Source organism: Aythya marila (genome assembly GCF_965140915.1).
Source record: "Aythya marila genome assembly, chromosome: 1".
Lineage (NCBI taxonomy): Eukaryota > Metazoa > Chordata > Aves > Anseriformes > Anatidae > Aythya > Aythya marila.
The window spans coordinates 126,316,468-126,332,790 of record NC_139042.1 but is presented as its reverse complement, the minus strand read 5'-3'; the positions used below and the strand labels follow the sequence as shown (position 1 = coordinate 126,332,790).

The following is a 16,323-nucleotide window of genomic DNA, read 5'->3' as shown; positions in this document are numbered from 1 at the left end:
TTAACAAGAGCGGGTGCCAGGTTCTGCACCTGGCACAGGGCAACCCTGGCTATATGGACTGACTAGGGGGTGGGAGGCTGGAGAGCAGCCCTGTGGAAAGGGATCTGGGGTTTTGTCCAACGGCAAGCTCAATATGAACCAGCAGAGTGCCCTGGCAGCCAAAAGAGCCAACTGTATCCATGGGTGCATCAAGGACAGCATTGCTAGCTGGCTGAGCAAAGTGACTGTCCTGAGGTACTCTGCACTGAGGTCACCATCTCAAGCACTGTGTGCAGTTTTGGGCACCATAATGGAAGAAGGACATAAACCACTTGGTGTCCAAAGGAGGGCCATGAATATGGTTAAGGGTCTAGAGGGCAAGACTTATGAGGAGCTGCGAAAGTCACCTGGTTTGTTCAGACTTGAGAAGAGGAGACTGAGGGGAGGCCTGGTGGCCTGCAGCTCCCTCAAGAGGGGAGTGGAGGGGCAGGCGCTGAGCTCTGCTCTCTGGGAACAGCGACAGGACCTGAGGGAACGGCATGGAGCTGGGACAGGGGAGGGTCAGGCTGGGGGTTAGGGAAAGGGTCTGCACCCAGAGGGCGGTCGGGCACTGGAACAGGCTCCCCAGGCCAGTGACAATGGCAGTAAGCCTGTCAGAGTTCAAGAAGCATTTGGACAGAGCTCTCAGACGTATGTTTTTATTTTAGAGCAGTCCTGTGTGCAGCCAGGTATTGGATCTGATGATCTCTTCCAACTCAGGATATTCTGTGATTCTGTCATCAGCAGGCAGCTCTGGCCAATGTTATCAGCCATGTTATAGAAGGGCATGTGGTGGCTCTTTGTCAGATCCCAGCAGACTGCACTGCTCTCACATGATACCCAAGAGCTGGAGGAATTTGGCTCCTCTGCAGTAAGAATTTCAGCATACTGCCTCTTCCATGCAGCCTGGTAGACAATGGGATTGCTTATTGCTAGAGCTCCTCTAACTAGCCAAAACATAGAATCATAAAATCATTAAGGCTGGAAAAGACCTCCAAGACCATCTGGTCCTACCATGCCCCTACCACCAAAATCAACCACTAAACCATGTCCAAATCCCTCAGGAGATCCCATTGCCTGACTCTCTTTAATTAGATACCTGTCATCCCTTACTAGCTGCTCTATGCTCTGCCTCACTCCCCATGTTTCACTGGCATTTTATGCACTTCCCTTGACTCCAAAGACTTTTATCTCCCTTTATTCTCTCTAATTCTGCCCTAGGAAAAGAGCTAGGTACTGAGGTGACTTGGGGAAGGGAGGGAGGACCAAGAGGATCTTTATGCTTTTTTTCTTCACTATTCCTGGTGTTTGATTTGCTTTTTTGTCTGCCTCTGAAATTATTTTTGATAAGTTTTTCTTTGAGTGGCATTAATCACCTCAGCCCATCATTTTGTGTGTGAAGTTAGGGTTGAGGTTGTTCCTAAAGTGCATTGTTTCACTACCCATTTCCCTAAAGTGCATTGCTTACCCACTCTGGATTCTCTCTTCCCTTTTATCACCCTGTCACTTGGTCTCATCCTTCTGTCATTCTTTGCAACTGGCTCTTACTTTTACTGCCCCAAACAACTTGGTATCATCAGCAGACTTTGTAATCTCATTCCTCTTTGCCACTTTGTTTAAGGAAATGTTAGCACGTGTCCTGTTACAGACCTGGTAAGAATTCTGTAGGTGCTTTCCCTCCACTGAGGGAACTGACCATTTATTCCTACCCACTTTTGCTGTTTGCTCACTGTGAAAAGATCTGCTTTCTTATCCTGTAGCTGCCTATTTTCCTTAGAAATATTTGCTGAGGAATTTCACTGGAAGTCCCCTGAAATCCAAGTAGCCAGATTATTCTTATTCATATGACATTGACCCCTTCAAAGAACTACGAGAGGCAGGATTTCTCTTTAAAAAGGTTATGTTGATTCTTACCAAGTAGGTCATACTTACATATATTTATGTTAATTTTATTATTTTCTAATGATTTTTATTAACTTGGCCACTACAGATATTAAAACTTTATTTCCTAAATCTCCCTAGATTTTTTGTTCCCCTTTGGCATGTTTTTTTGCCATCCTGTAATTTATTTATTAAAAGGTAGTTTAAAGCAAAAGATCAACCACTCCCATTAGCAACTGTTTCACTTCTGAGTTTCTTGGAAACCCCTGGGATTATCTTGTCCATACCTGCTAATTCCATGCCTTTTCCAAAATCACTTTTCTTTTGGACAGGTCTTTTGGTTCAGTCCCCCCAAACCAGGTCTCTTTTGTGGTACTTTCTCCAGTTTCTTCCACTGCCATTGCTGCTGCAAATAATTTGTTTAACTTTGTTTCAATGTCCTTGTTCTCTTTGACAGTTCTTTTTATACCCTGATCTTCATTTAACCTCAAACATGTGAAAAGTTTTCTGCTTCTAGTGTCTGTGGGAAAGGATTTATTGCCAGTCCTGATTTCTAGTTCTGCTTGTTGTGGTTTTACACGGAGGTCATGCTACTTTCAACTTTTTTCATTTGTATGCAAGGTCAGCTTACTGAAGAATGCATACTGATAATTCCCCTGGATCTGTCAGCTTCCTTTTGCTTTTGTCAAATCTTCTGAGGTGCTAGGTATTTCTTCACTCAGAGGGTGGCGAGGCACTGGAACAGGTTGCCCACAGAGGGTGTGGATGCCCCACCTCTGGAGGTGTTCAAGACCAGGCTGGATGGGGCCCTGGCAAACCTGATCTAGTGGGTGGCATCCCTGCCTATAACTTGGGGGGTTGGAACTAGATGGTCCTTGAGGTCCCTTGCAACCCAAGACATTTTGTGATTCCGTGATTCTGTGATTTTATGTATTGGCTTTGGGCTGTCAGTGTGATGTGCCTGTGATATAAGTTACCTGTGGTAACTTAGTTCCCTCAGCTGACCCCCTCAGTTCTAACCACACTGTAACAAATGTCTTACTTGCAGTTTTCACCACAGTTGTGCTCAACTTCAAAAGGGATTTTTTTGGGGGGGAAAGTGTGGGATCACAGCTTTAGGATTCCAAATCCTCTTTGTTCAGTGAATTAAAATTTCGCCCAACTAGATCAATTTGATTTTCAAAAGAAATAAGGCACATGAAATGAGTCCTGTCTTCTCTGCTGTTAAACAGACCTTCTTGTTAAGTTGGGTGAAATTGGCTGTGAGGTGAAAGGTTGCACATACTACCTTACTCAAATTTCATTGAGAGGTAAATGAGAAAGAGCATTAATGCTTTTGTTGCCTTCTGTGTGGGTGCTCACATGGCTCCAGAGCAACTACATCAAGTCAACAGCCTCAGAAAGGATAAGGATTTGTGGTGAGCAAACCAGATAGGAAGGAGCTGAGACTTAGGGGTATGTGGGAGTTAGGAGTGTGGGAGGTACCTTGAACTTCTGAGTGGGGCTAAGATGAAATAAGTCTTTGGGAAAATACAGATATTGTGGGAGGACCTGGGTGTACTGGGGTGGGGAACATAGGTGGAAAGGGAAGGGCAGAACACGATGGGGAATGGAAGGGAAATAAAAGGTTTTGTTTTTTTGTTTGTTTGTTTTACTAAGGTTTCAGACTGGTTAGTACAATATTAATTAGGCTTCATTTTTTCTGCAGAGAGCAGAATTAACTGACTTTTCTTTTTTCTTTTTTCTTTTTTTCTTTTTCTTCCATTTTCTTTTCTTTTTCTTTTTCTTTTTCTCTTTCTTTTTCTTTTTCTTTTTCTTTTTCTTTTTCTTTTTCTTTTTCTTTTTCTTTTATGGCTGAGCAGGCACATTTGAGTCATCTTCTGATGTCTGAGTAAAATCCAGTGTGTCCTAATAAGCACAAGAACTAGATCCTGAATTTATATCTGAAATGTGTCAGCTGTGCTTGGAGATGTGTTTCAGCCTCAAAAACACTCATGAAGAGACGATGTAACTTTCTTCTTTGTCTGCTGATCATACTTCCCACTTTTTTTGGACAGCTTAAAACCCTTCCAGGAAGTAAGCCTTTTTCCCCTAGAAACAGTGATTCTGTTGCAGTTGGGTGGGGATAAGGAGCAGACAGAGGATTACTGTGGAGGGACTCATTGTCAGGGAGTGTAGTGATAGGACGAGTAATGGCTTTAAACTAAAAGAGGGTAGGTTTCGATTAGATATAAGGAAGAAATTCTTTACTATGAGGGTGGTGAGGCACTGGAACAGGTTGCCCAGAGAAGCTGTGGATGCCCCATCCCTGGAGGTGTACAAGGCCAGGCTGGATGGGGCTTTGAGCAACCTGGGCTGGTGGGAGGTGTCCCTTACCATGGCAGGGAGGTTGGACCTGGGTGGTCTTTAGGGTCTCTTCCAATGCAAACTGTTCTATGAAATCTTGACATGAAATTTGAGAGCAACCATTTAGGTGTACATAAGTGCAACAGCAGGGCCCAGAATGAAGACAAAGAAAAGAAGTGAGAGGATGTTAGGAAGAAAAGCAGGCAGCAAAGAACATCTCAAGGGACCAGGCCGTCCTGCATCTGCTTTTCTTGTTGTATAATGGAAAAGTCACTGTCTTTGCACACAATAGAAAAAGGAGAAGTGAAACTAGCTCAATGCACACAAGACATGATGATTTTCCAGAAACTGATGGAAAGGAAATTCCCTGGTAAAGAAATCAACCTATGTATGCCCCATTCTGTTTAGGGGCAGTATTTCTCCATAATTTGTTAAAATGTCCACTACATCACTCCCTTGCCCTTTACCTTCTCCCACATTGTTCTTCTCCGTTGTTCTTTGCACTGCCTTGTCTATCCTCCACCTCTATGCTGTGTGCCCTCCACGCTAACCCCCTGAATGCGAGCACATCTTTCTAGCCTGGTTTGAGAAACTTGCTATCAGCCAGACTAACCAGGCAAAGCTTCCTTCTTCATCCTTCAGGCTGATTCCTGCTCATATCTGCTGACTAAGACCTTCTGACCATTTTTTTTTTTTTCCAGAGCATCCTGAGTCATTTGCATTTCTTCTCAGAAATCCTTCTGATTCAGCATATACTTCAGCAGCCATCTCCCTTAATTAGCTCCCCCCATCCACTGCCCCAGCTTAAAATCAGACTAAGGAGTAACCTGACCATTCTGCCCCAATGTAACAGAAGGTAAATGGACACAAATGACAGTGGTGGAGTCTAATATAACAATATAAACAAGCCCTTTTTAACCTCTGAACTGGAGTCTAATCTCCTGAAGCGAGCACTGCTCTGCACTTCCACAGGCTGTAAATTCAGTTGTGATAGTGTTATCTGTCTTTGCTCTACCCAGTAACTTCTCAAACCATTATCACTTCTAAAAAGAACCTTACTTTTCTTGTCCCCACATACTTCTAAGACCTTCTCTGTTTCTCCGTTGATACTTCAAACTTTTGATTGTTGTCCATTCCTCTTTGTAGAGGCTGCAACTCCCAGTCTCTCCTCTACAGGAACAGTTCATTTGAGATTTATTCTAGTGCTAGCTGCCAGTTGTGGGTGACTTCCCAGGATGAGGCAAGGAATGGAATTTTTGATGTAGCAAGTGCAGCTTAACCACAAGACATAACTGAGGGCAGAATACATCTTATATCTCACTGTGTTGCAGGTTAAACTGGGCTAAGACCTGTACTAGCTGCAAACCTAAAATAAAAGATAGAATTACTAACAGACAAACAAAGCAAAACATAAAGATAAACAAGGGAAATAAATCTTAAAAAAAAAAAAAAAAAAAAAAAAAAAAAAAGAGAGAGAGAGAGAGAGAAAAAGAAACATGACAAAGGAAGAAACAGCAGGTCTTAACAGGAAACCTATCAGCTAGAAACTGAGACTGGAATTTGAGGAAGGAGGAGTGCAACTTCCTTCTCAGTCACTAAGTTCTCATTTTTCTTTTCTTTCTCATAGTGCCTGGGCTGATTTTCTGGGCTAAAAAAAACCCAAAGATTTGTTTAGAGTAGTTCTGAGCTCTCAGCAATTCTCATGTTTTTGCCAGTGCTTCCAGTGTTCAGCATGGATGCCTTTGACAGCCAAAGGAAGAAAGAGCAATAGAAAAGGTTCAGCAACTCAGTGGTGTCTTCCTCTGGATCCAGGGACCTAAAGGGCCAAGCTTTTATATCACAAAACCACAAACGGGGATTGGTGAGCACACTGTGATTAAATGGAAGCAGAAATCACCTATGCAGAAGTGAAGTTCAAGAATGCAACACCAACTGAAGAGGTTGAAGGTAAGGAATTGGTCCTTTTTTAAGGGGAATGGGACCTCAGAAGGAGGTGGACTGAAGAACAGGAAACAGAGGTTTTTCCTTCTGGGACTCTGGCTCATAGTTTGACAAATTGATGAGACAGAGGAGATATCTGCCACTACAAGAGCAGGAGACTGAAGGAATTTTAAAGTAAGATGCTAAAGGAATGTCTACAAGAGGGGAAGTGGGAATTGTTAGGTAGTCAAATTTGCAGCATGAGTAAGGATGACTACTGAGAATGCAGCAGTAGATGTCAGGTGAGCATTTGGTAAAGTATTTGGGCTCCCTTAGCGCACTGGTTGCAACACCAATGAGTGAGAGTCCAGGATGGGTGCTGCACAGCAGTAGTGCTTAACCCTGGTATGGTGCAGGTGGTAGCTGCTTCTTTACATGTTATCTAGTCATGTCTTGAATGAGAAAGTTGTTTTTGAACAAATATCTAGTATCAACAATAGAGACGGTGGTTTATTACAGACAATCTGATCTGTTACAAATGTGGAGGGGCTTCCATGTCAGTGAATAGCAGCAAATTTGCCCAACCCCTGGCTGCTACTGCTCTTCCTTCTGACAAAATGAAGCTGCAGATTTTTGGCTGTGTAGAGAGCATTAGAGAAAGATGTAGAGTGGGCACTTGCCCTCCACATCGTTTTGAGAGGTGGCACTGGCTGCAGAAACATACAGCCCCATGGCCCTTTGTTTATTGAGAAATGGTCCATGGAGAAGACAGACTTAAAAGTTAATAGGAGAGATGGGCTTGAACAAAACACATTGAAATACACAGGGGAAGAATTATCTAAGATCTGGAGGAAGATCCATATCTACCGCTCCTGAAAAATAACTAACACACCAAAGACATTTTTATCGCTATTTAAAAATAATGGTTGTAAAGCAGTGAATTTACTAGGCTTTTTGAAAATTCAAGGCATGTCCACATCAGTGTTCATACTGCACGCATTATGTCACAAGTAGGAATACACAGAGGTGTAGATACTCTGTGCTTGTCTCACTGCTTCCACCATTAGGTACAGGACCCTACACAAAAGTGGTGAAAGTATATATATAAATGAATGAATAAATAAATAAATAAACAAACTATTCCTGCTACTAAGGATATTAAATTGCCCATTTACATCTTTACCTCCATCTTACAACAGGCACCAGCTCCAGATTATTCCTTGCCCTGAGGCATGAGTAATGGCTGGATTCCAGGTCACGATCCAGGTCCCTGTTTTCAGCACAGGCATAATCTGGCTGGAAACACATGATTCATCCAGGGAAATCTGAGTCCTGACTGCCTGTGAATGTTTTTTTTTATATAATGAAAGATGATGGTTTTCCCCCTGCTGTTACAGCCTCCCCCAAGCCTTTGGGAAGTAATCAGAGTGCTTCCTTGAACAGCAGTTTCTGAAAGTCTTGCTCACTCATCATGTCTGGCAGGCACATGTGGTGGCTGGCAGACTTGGGAGTTTCATGATGAACAGTGAATGAGATCTCTCTAAGCTTATCGTTAATATCGGTCTCTTCAGAAACTTCTTCACTCCTGTCCTGCAGTGAGCGCTGCTGTCTCTTCACCCTCCTGTTTGTCCTGGCTCGTGTACTTGCTGCAGCCTAAAACTGTCTCCTAACAAGTGTTTGCTTCTCCTTCCCTGTGACCCATTCTCCTGTCTGCTCCCAAACCTCCTTGGCACTTGGTACAGCAGTATCTGTCTAGACAAAAGTCAGGTTCTGGCAAGAGTGAATCTGAGTGGGATACTTCATGCAGGCTGCTGGACATTTACCTCTGTTCTCACAGGCACCCAGCCTGGCACAGCCAAGTTTTACCACAGAAAATCTCTGAACCCTGGCTTGGAAACCAGAGAGGGAAGGGGCTTTTCCTAGGAAGTATTTTTTTTCCTCTTCTGTTGATTCTGTACCATCATACCTTTGTACATTTTTAATTCCTTGCTCTTGTTCAGCTTACACCAGCCTTCCCATACACATAAAGTCCAGAAAGCTGAAAAAGAACTGAAGTAGGTATAAAATATATTCTGCGGAGAAATTTGCATGAAATCTTCATGTGAATGTCTCAAATACCATGGTAAGAGCAATGTTGCATTCACTAGCTCTGAGGTCAATTTGGAGACACATGGCTTCAATCCAGACTTTGAGGCCATGTGAAGAACTCACCCCCCATTGCTAGCAATTAGCATTGGTAGCAATTACTACAGCTAGCTCACAGGAGTCACTGGGGCTGTGGACACTGGTGCTGAACCTGACCATCTCCAGAAACCTAACCTGCTCCAGAAACCTGACCTGCTGCAGAGATCTGCTCCTCTCTCAAACTGTGTAACCTGACATCAGAACTGAAATTGCATTTTTTAGAGCAGTTCTTCCTTGAGTTGTACACCATTGCTATGTGGGCTGACTGAATCATTTGACTGTGCTGTTGTGTTTGGTGCACTCCTTCACCTGTAGTACCTCAGAAGAAGCAGCAGCAGCATGAGCAACATACGCAGACATGCCCTCCATGGCTCCCGTGGCTGATCTCACTGCTCCTGCTCCTGGTGTGCGTTGCCCTTGTTGTTGTTCTCCTAGGTGAGTATGTGCAGGCTGGTGACCAGGAGTCGGGAGAGAGGCTTGGGGGACATGCTGGGATAAGGGTGGAGAAGTCTGTCAGCAGAGGGGAACTTCTTCCAACCAGAAGGGAGATTTTACTCAGGAACTGTGTTCTCATGAAAAAGGGTGCAAACTCTATCATCAGGGAGTTTTTATGGGGTTGTGGTTGGAGAACGATATTTCTTATTACCCTGTAACCCTTCAGGAAGCCTCACCTCTGGACGACTTTCTTCACCTTCTTCCCCTATCTCTTTCTTCATTCTTCTTAGCCTATGGGCAACCTCAGAGGCTCACATTTGAATTTCTCCATTGCGTTCACAGTTCCCCTTCTGCATACTTGTTGCCTGTGCACAGAGCTGTTGTGGAGCAAGTCTAGCTGCATCTGCAGGCCTAACTGCACACTTGCAAACTCACACCCCTTTTAAGTGTTTTTGGCGTTTCACTGGAATAGTTCATAAAAAATGATTCTTGCACACATACCGGAGATTATGATCACTGGTTCAATCTCATTTTCTGCTAAGGATCATTCATGGCATGTTTACACAAATTGTTTGAAGTTAATTGAAGTTAATCGATGTTACATATGATTTTGATGTGGCAGAGGGACACAACAATGTATTTAATCAAAATACGAGTACAAATCACAAGTAGAAAAGAGTAGCAATTGCAATGCACTGTTGAATCACAATATAAATGTGACCCCATTACCAATCTCTGCAATCTGTCCGCCACTGCAACGCTGAGTATCCCCAGTGACCAAAAAGGAATATGTGGGTTAAAGCCAGCTCAGGCTCATTGCTCTCCTCAGAGTTGTTTTTGTTGTTCAGTTTCCTACGCTGTTTTGGGTTGAAACCATACATACCTTCATCCCATGCCAGTCTGGCTAATTTAGGAGATTATTGCCATCGTTTTGATCTTCTGAGGGATGTACAGTTACACAGCTGGTCAATTCACTCAGCTGATGTAACTGGTTGATTCACTCAGCTAACTAGGGCAAAGCCCACTCTTTGGTCCCATTTGTGCTGAGATAAGGTCCCCTTTCATTGCAACAGCTGTGGTCAGTCACTGCATACATTCTTCCCCAAGCTTTGTAATTGCCCCTGCCCAGCTCTTCTGAGCCTTCGTCCATTATAGGAGTTCACTGATCACTCACAGGGGTCATTGTGATTACTCTTCCCTCCTCATTAGTACCACTATTTCTAAATGACACAGCTGATGGAAATAGACATCTCTATTGTCAATGTTATCTATATTATCAATATCTCTGAGTGTTTGAGTTGGTGACTACTCCACAGTCCTTTGGGCTGTGAACATGGCCTGCTGACACCAGCCACCACCACTATGTCATTCCCCATGAGCCAAATAGCAAGTCCCAAGTATTCCACCCTGGTTTCAGTAGTGAGAGGTGTATGCTGTTACCTTCACCTGGACTGTCTTTGCTGCTGCTAAAACAGGCCCATCTAATGTGTTTCTCATCCAAACTATTGCTGCTGTCTATGGCTAGCTTAGGAAGAGAGAAACTGTGTTGCTTAAGTGCTTCTTTTAATCCACTGATTGTAAAGGGATTTAGATGGGTATCTCCATGGTCAATGCCTGTGGTCAGGTGGAATCAGTCCCACCCTGTGTCATGTTCTCTGTGTTATCCCCCCCCCCAGGGGTCCCTCTGCTCTCTGACATGGAAGCTTGTCACTTGCTGTGAAGGCAGCCATACTGCTTTGGGCCTAGTTTTCTAAGAGCCATGGAGCAACTAACCCCACACCTTCAGCTCCATGGCATCCAAGGAAGCCTGAGGGCATCTGCTCAGTGCTGGGACAGACTCCAATAAAAAAACACTGGCTTGCTGCAACCACCTGGGACTGCTCAGGTGGGTCCCAGGCTTCCCTAGCTTTGTTGACTAGGTCATCCTGGCTAGAAATTGTCAGTCACTGAGTGGAGGACCCTTGCAGGCAGCTGTGGGCTGCTGGGAGCAGAAATGCTTGTTCCTCTTCCCTGACAGAATGTCAATTACCTCTTGAGAACCTGAAAGGGAGAGCCAGAGGAGCAGTGATGCTGAGTCAGTGCTTGGTGGGGAAATGCATAAAAAAGTGAAGCACAAAATGGTGTGGGAGAAGCACGTAGAAAGTGGTAACCCTGACTACTTTTCTCTCCCCTTCCAGTCACTCATGTCTCCCAGAGCTGTGACAAGCCCGCAGCCCTGCAGCGGAACCACACAGAGTGGCGCTGCATCTTGTCGGTGCCTCAAAGCAAAGGTCAGTCGTGCTGGCAAGGATGCAGGAGGTCTTCGTTATGAGGATGGTGATTGCTGGGGTCTGCTCTCACAGCAAGCAGCAACAGGAGCAGGCTCCAGAGGAGAGATGTGGGAGAGAGAGAAAAAGGATTTCCTGCTAGCAGCTTAGGGGGAGGATAGGTCCATGTTAAGAGTGTCCTGGGAGGGCAGGGTGGGTGTGAACACACTGACAAGGACAAAATGCATAGTATCATACAGTGGCGCAGGGAAGATTAATAATGGAGCAATAATAAAAGTGCAAGTCTCTTCAGAAAAACAAGCAATATTCCCTGCTGCTGCACCTACAATCCTATGGGAGACTGTACAAGGAGGAGTCAAAACAGATCACCAGAATGGCTTTGTCTTTGTCAAGGCAAGACCTGAGAGCATGGTACAAGGATTGCCATGGACATGTGTACACAGAGCTCTCTTCTGATCATACCTCAAAACAATTAGAAGAAATACCTGCATTATCCTTTTTTCTTTTTGTTCCAAAAATTTATAGAAGGAAGGAAGGAAGGAAGGAAGGAAGGAAGGAAGGAAGGAAGGAAGGAAGGAAGGAAGGAAGGAAGGAAGGAAGGAAGGAAGGAAGGAAGGAAGGAAGGAAGGAAGGAAGAAAGAAAGAAAGAAAGAAAGAAAGAAAGAAAGAAAGAAAGAAAGAAAGAAAGAAAGAAAGAAAGAAAGAAAGAAAGAAAGAAAGAAAGAAAGAAAGAAAGAAAGAAAGAAAGAAAGATCTAAGTTAAAATATGAGCATTGTCCCTGGAGAACAAGGGGGTCTTTGCAGTGACCATCTCTCTCTTTATTAGCATTCATGCTTCGTGGTCTCTCCCTGCACAGGGCGAGACTGGAAGTGCTGTCCAGAGGGCTGGAGACCCTTTCAGGAAAGCTGCTATTACTTCTCGGGTGATCAGATGCCCTGGGATAAGAGCAAGAAGAACTGCAGTGGGATGGGCTCCCAGCTGGTGGTCATCAATACAGAAGCAGAGCAGGTAAGTGCAGGGCTGGGAGAGGGGCAGAGCAGCCTGGAGACAGGAGTGCCAGGCCTGGAGGGGCCTCAGAGCCCCTCCTGGCTCCTGCAGTGGAGGGGGGATGTCCTTGCTGCATGCACTCAGCACTGGCTCCTGTCTGCCACCAGCTCCACCCCACTGGGACTCCTGCTACCTCCCTCTGTTCCATCCTGAACCTCATGGACGTTGTACTCTCCCTCATTTCTAGGATTTCCTCTATAAGGAAATAAGAAGACAGATGAAATATCAAAAAGACAGAATCAATTTATACATTGGTCTGAGGGCACAGAAGGTGGGCCAGTGGCGCTGGGCAGACCAGACTCCCTATAATGTAACAGCAGCGTGAGTATCCCATGACGGAGAGGGTTTGGTGTGATTCCGGGTAGTGCAAGAGGGTGGAAGAGATGTGACGGTGTCCGATGAGCATGGGAGGGATATGCCATGGCTGTCTGTGAGAGGACAATGATGGAGCCAGCAAGGGCTTTGTAGGATACCAGGTCCCACCGATCCATCCATGCTGGTTAGTGGTTAGTGATAAATTATCTGTGACATGGCCATCGGTGCTGTAGGCAGAGAAGAAGCTGCATTTTGTGAGGAGAAAGAGTCCTTCATACATGACAAGCCTTGCCTGACCTCCGTACTGCCCCACCACGCACGTGTGCAGGTGTAGGCACATGGTATATGTTCCTGTATGTGTGCAGGTGTAGGCACATGCTGGGCCAGTGCTGTCATGCTGCAGAAGTGATGGGGTGCTGGAGATATCACCAGGGCTTTGCTTGCAGATGTTTCTTCTGGAAGAGACGCATCCCCTGCTGGCTGTGAAGTGCCTGGGGAGAGCTGTGGTGAGCAGCTCTGCCCACCAGGACTGAACAGCTCCCTGCTGTGTTGGTTCTAGGAAGAAGTCAGGTTTGCATGTAAGACTGCTGCCAGTGGGATTAGCAGAGTGAGAGGAAGGGTACGACTTCTGTCCATCAAACTGCATCTGGAATGTCTCCCCTCCAAGCCTTGTATTCCAGGCATGGCCTTTTCCAGCAATGTGCTTGCAGTGTGCACAGGGAGTAACATGTCTGTCTCTGTCTCAGGTTCTGGAGGCCTGGGGAGCCAAGTAATGTGACTGATGAGCCATGTGTTGTAATCCATCAAAAGACAGAAAATCTCCAGAACTGGAATGATGTCCCATGCACAACCCACTCTTATCGGATTTGTGAAACTGCAGCAGAAATAATATGAGGGAGGAATGCTCATCCTGAGATTAGCAGCGAACTGGGAACAGCAGAGGGCTGTGTTGGGAGGGGTAGGAGAGCCTTGGAGCCTTTATCTTGCCTCTGCTGGGTGGGATGATGAGACTGGGAGTGATGTTGCTCTGCACCCAGCATCCCCTGTGCATGTGTATTTCTCAAAGTACCCCTGAAGTGGAAACAATAAATGCTAGAAGAACTCTGCCTGTGCTTTCTCAGGCTGACCATCCCATCCCATGTTTGGTGAAGACAGATTTGGCAATGGAAGCTCCAGGCAAGCATGGCATGTGAAGGGTCATGTCTGTACGGGAAATGGGCCAATGCCTTTCTTTCAATGTCATTGGCTCCATGGGACTGACACACAAGGGTTCAGGGTCATCAAAGCAGTTCCTGGGCTCTTCTATCCGTCATCCTCTTCTCTCTGTGTGGGTCTGGCAGCTGCTGGCTGAAAAGAGCTGGAGCTCTCCAGAAGGAGGAAGATGCAGGAATGCAAGAAGGATGCTCAGAGCTGCTGTTCCCTTTGTCTCCTTGAGAAGAGGTGTCTGCTCCTTGCTGGGTCATAGAGAGTCCTGTTCAGCATTAGTTTTGCTGAACAAATACTGATTTCCTGTAAAGCAGAAAATACAATATTACACCGATGAAAAAGGCTCTGGGCTCACTCTCCCTTTGTCTGTTTCCCTTTCCCTCCCTAAGCTGAGGTATTTTGCACATGCACGTACTTCATACCCAGCATGTTGCTGTGCCAGCAAAGAGCCAGAGATGACTGCAGTAGAAGTTGCATACACCCAGTGAGTCTTAACGCTTCAGAGATAACCTGTGTGTAATGGTCCTGTCGCACACAGCCAAGGCTCTGGGAGAGAGCGGGCACAGGAAACCAGCTGTGGGGTTTTCATATGTTGCCATGCTGAAGGTCTTACCTGAGAGAGAAACAGGAGTGTGTGCCAGGAGTCTAGCCTGCACACGGTTGACCAGGTATGAGGACATGGCCCCAGCAGCAAAATTATTAGGTCCTTTGGTCACCCCTCCCACCTCAGAGCTAATCCTGGACTCAACAGACATAGAGGCCGTCCTGGGAGGCTGACACCGCAGTGGGCCCTGTCAGGGCACACCTGCCCAGGCTGGACGATGCTGGAGAAGAGGCAGGGAGAGGCAGGGCGGTTGCTGCCCGTGAGGGCCCCTCCAGAAGTGCAATGCATATTGCCTTCACTTCCACCCGAGTCTTGCTGCAGACCGTGTGCCCCTGTGGCTCCCATCCTCCTCCACCCCTTTCTGTTTCCTGGTCCCTATGCCCCCACCTCTGTTTGCCTCGGGAAGCATCATCTGCCCTGGTTCTCCCAAACAAACCGTGCCAGTTCCCCATGCAGCGCCGATGTGCATCTCCTGGCTGTGTTGTTCTGTCCTACCTATAACGTGAGCCGTCCCTCTGTGTCCCAGTGCAGGGGAGAATTTGTACAGGAGAAAAGGTGGCTGACCAGGAGAGTTGGCTTCCTAAACCCATCCATGGGAGTTGTTGTGTGGGTGGTGGCAGAAGCTGCCGAATGCCATAGCCCAGCAGACGCAAGGCAGCTGCATTGCCATGTCCCTAGGCCCAGGCTGTAGCGAGGCTGAGTGTGTACACCAAACAGGCACAGCTGCACACATTCACACAGCGTGTACGTTGTACAAAGGTACATTGTTGTATACAGGTACAAGTATGATAGCATGCAGACAGACAGATGAGCACCTGTGGCCTTTTCCAGCAATGTGCTTGCAGTGTGCACAGGGAGTAACGTGTCTGTCTCTGTCTCAGGTTCTGGAGGCGTGGGGAGCCAAGTAATGCACATGATGAGCTGTGTGTTGTAATCCGTCACAAGCCAGAAAATCTCCGGAACTGGAATGGTATTGCATGCACAACCCCCTCTAATCGGATTTGTGAAACTGCAGCAGAAATAATATGAGGGAGGAATCCTCATCCTGAGATTAGCCACGAACTGGGAACAGCAGAGGGCTGTGTTGGGAGGGGTAGGAGAGCCTTGGAGCCTTTATCTTGCCTCTGCTGGGTGGGATGATGAGACTGGGAGTGATGTTGCTCTGCACCCAGCATCCCCTGTGCATGTGTATTTCTCAAAGTACCCCTGAAGTGGAAACAATAAATGCTAGAAGAACTCTGCCTGTGCTTTCTCAGGCTGACCATCCCATCCCATGTTTGGTGAAGACAGATTTGGCAATGGAAGCTCCAGGCAAGCATGGCATGTGAAGGGTCATGTCTGTACGGGAAATGGGCCAATGCCTTTCTTTCAATGTCATTGGCTCCATGGGACTGACACACAAGGGTTCAGGGTCATCAAAGCAGTTCCTGGGCTCTTCTATCCGTCATCCTCTTCTCTCTGTGTGGGTCTGGCAGCTGCTGGCTGAAAAGAGCTGGAGCTCTCCAGAAGGAGGAAGATGCAGGAATGCAAGAAGGATGCTCAGAGCTGCTGTTCCCTTTGTCTCCTTGAGAAGAGGTGTCTGCTCCTTGCTGGGTCATAGAGAGTCCTGTTCAGCATTAGTTTTGCTGAACAAATACTGATTTCCTGTAAAGCAGAAAATACAATATTACACCGATGAAAAAGGCTCTGGGCTCACTCTCCCTTTGTCTGTTTCCCTTTCCCTCCCTAAGCTGAGGTATTTTGCACATGCACGTACTTCATACCCAGCATGTTGCTGTGCCAGCAAAGAGCCAGAGATGACTGCAGTAGAAGTTGCATACACCCAGTGAGTCTTAACGCTTCAGAGATAACCTGTGTGTAATGGTCCTGTCGCACACAGCCAGGGCTCTGGGAGAGAGCGGGCACAGGAAACCAGCTGTGGGGTTTTCATATGTTGCCATGCTGAAGGTCTTACCTGAGAGAGAAACAGGAGTGTGTGCCAGGAGTCTAGCCTGCACACGGTTGACCAGGTATGAGGACATGGCCCCAGCAGCAAAATTATTAGGTCCTTTGGTCACCCCTCCCACTTCAGAGCTAATCCTGGACTCAACAGACATAGA

General features: G+C 46.3%; 1 protein-coding gene across 1 annotated transcript; it reads left to right on the top strand.

The window, feature by feature from the left end:
* Positions 1-5,867: 5,867 nt before the first annotated feature.
* LOC309873808 (C-type lectin domain family 4 member D-like) lies at positions 5,868-12,424 on the top strand (the record flags this gene model as incomplete). The annotated part of the gene is made up of 5 exons (XM_082751556.1): positions 5,868-6,192; positions 8,665-8,784; positions 10,962-11,054; positions 11,909-12,060; positions 12,287-12,424. The coding sequence occupies exons 1-5, from the start codon at positions 6,126-6,128 to the stop codon at positions 12,422-12,424; spliced, it is 570 nt and encodes a 189-aa protein (XP_082607682.1). The 5' UTR covers positions 5,868-6,125.
* Positions 12,425-16,323: the final 3,899 nt, after the last annotated feature.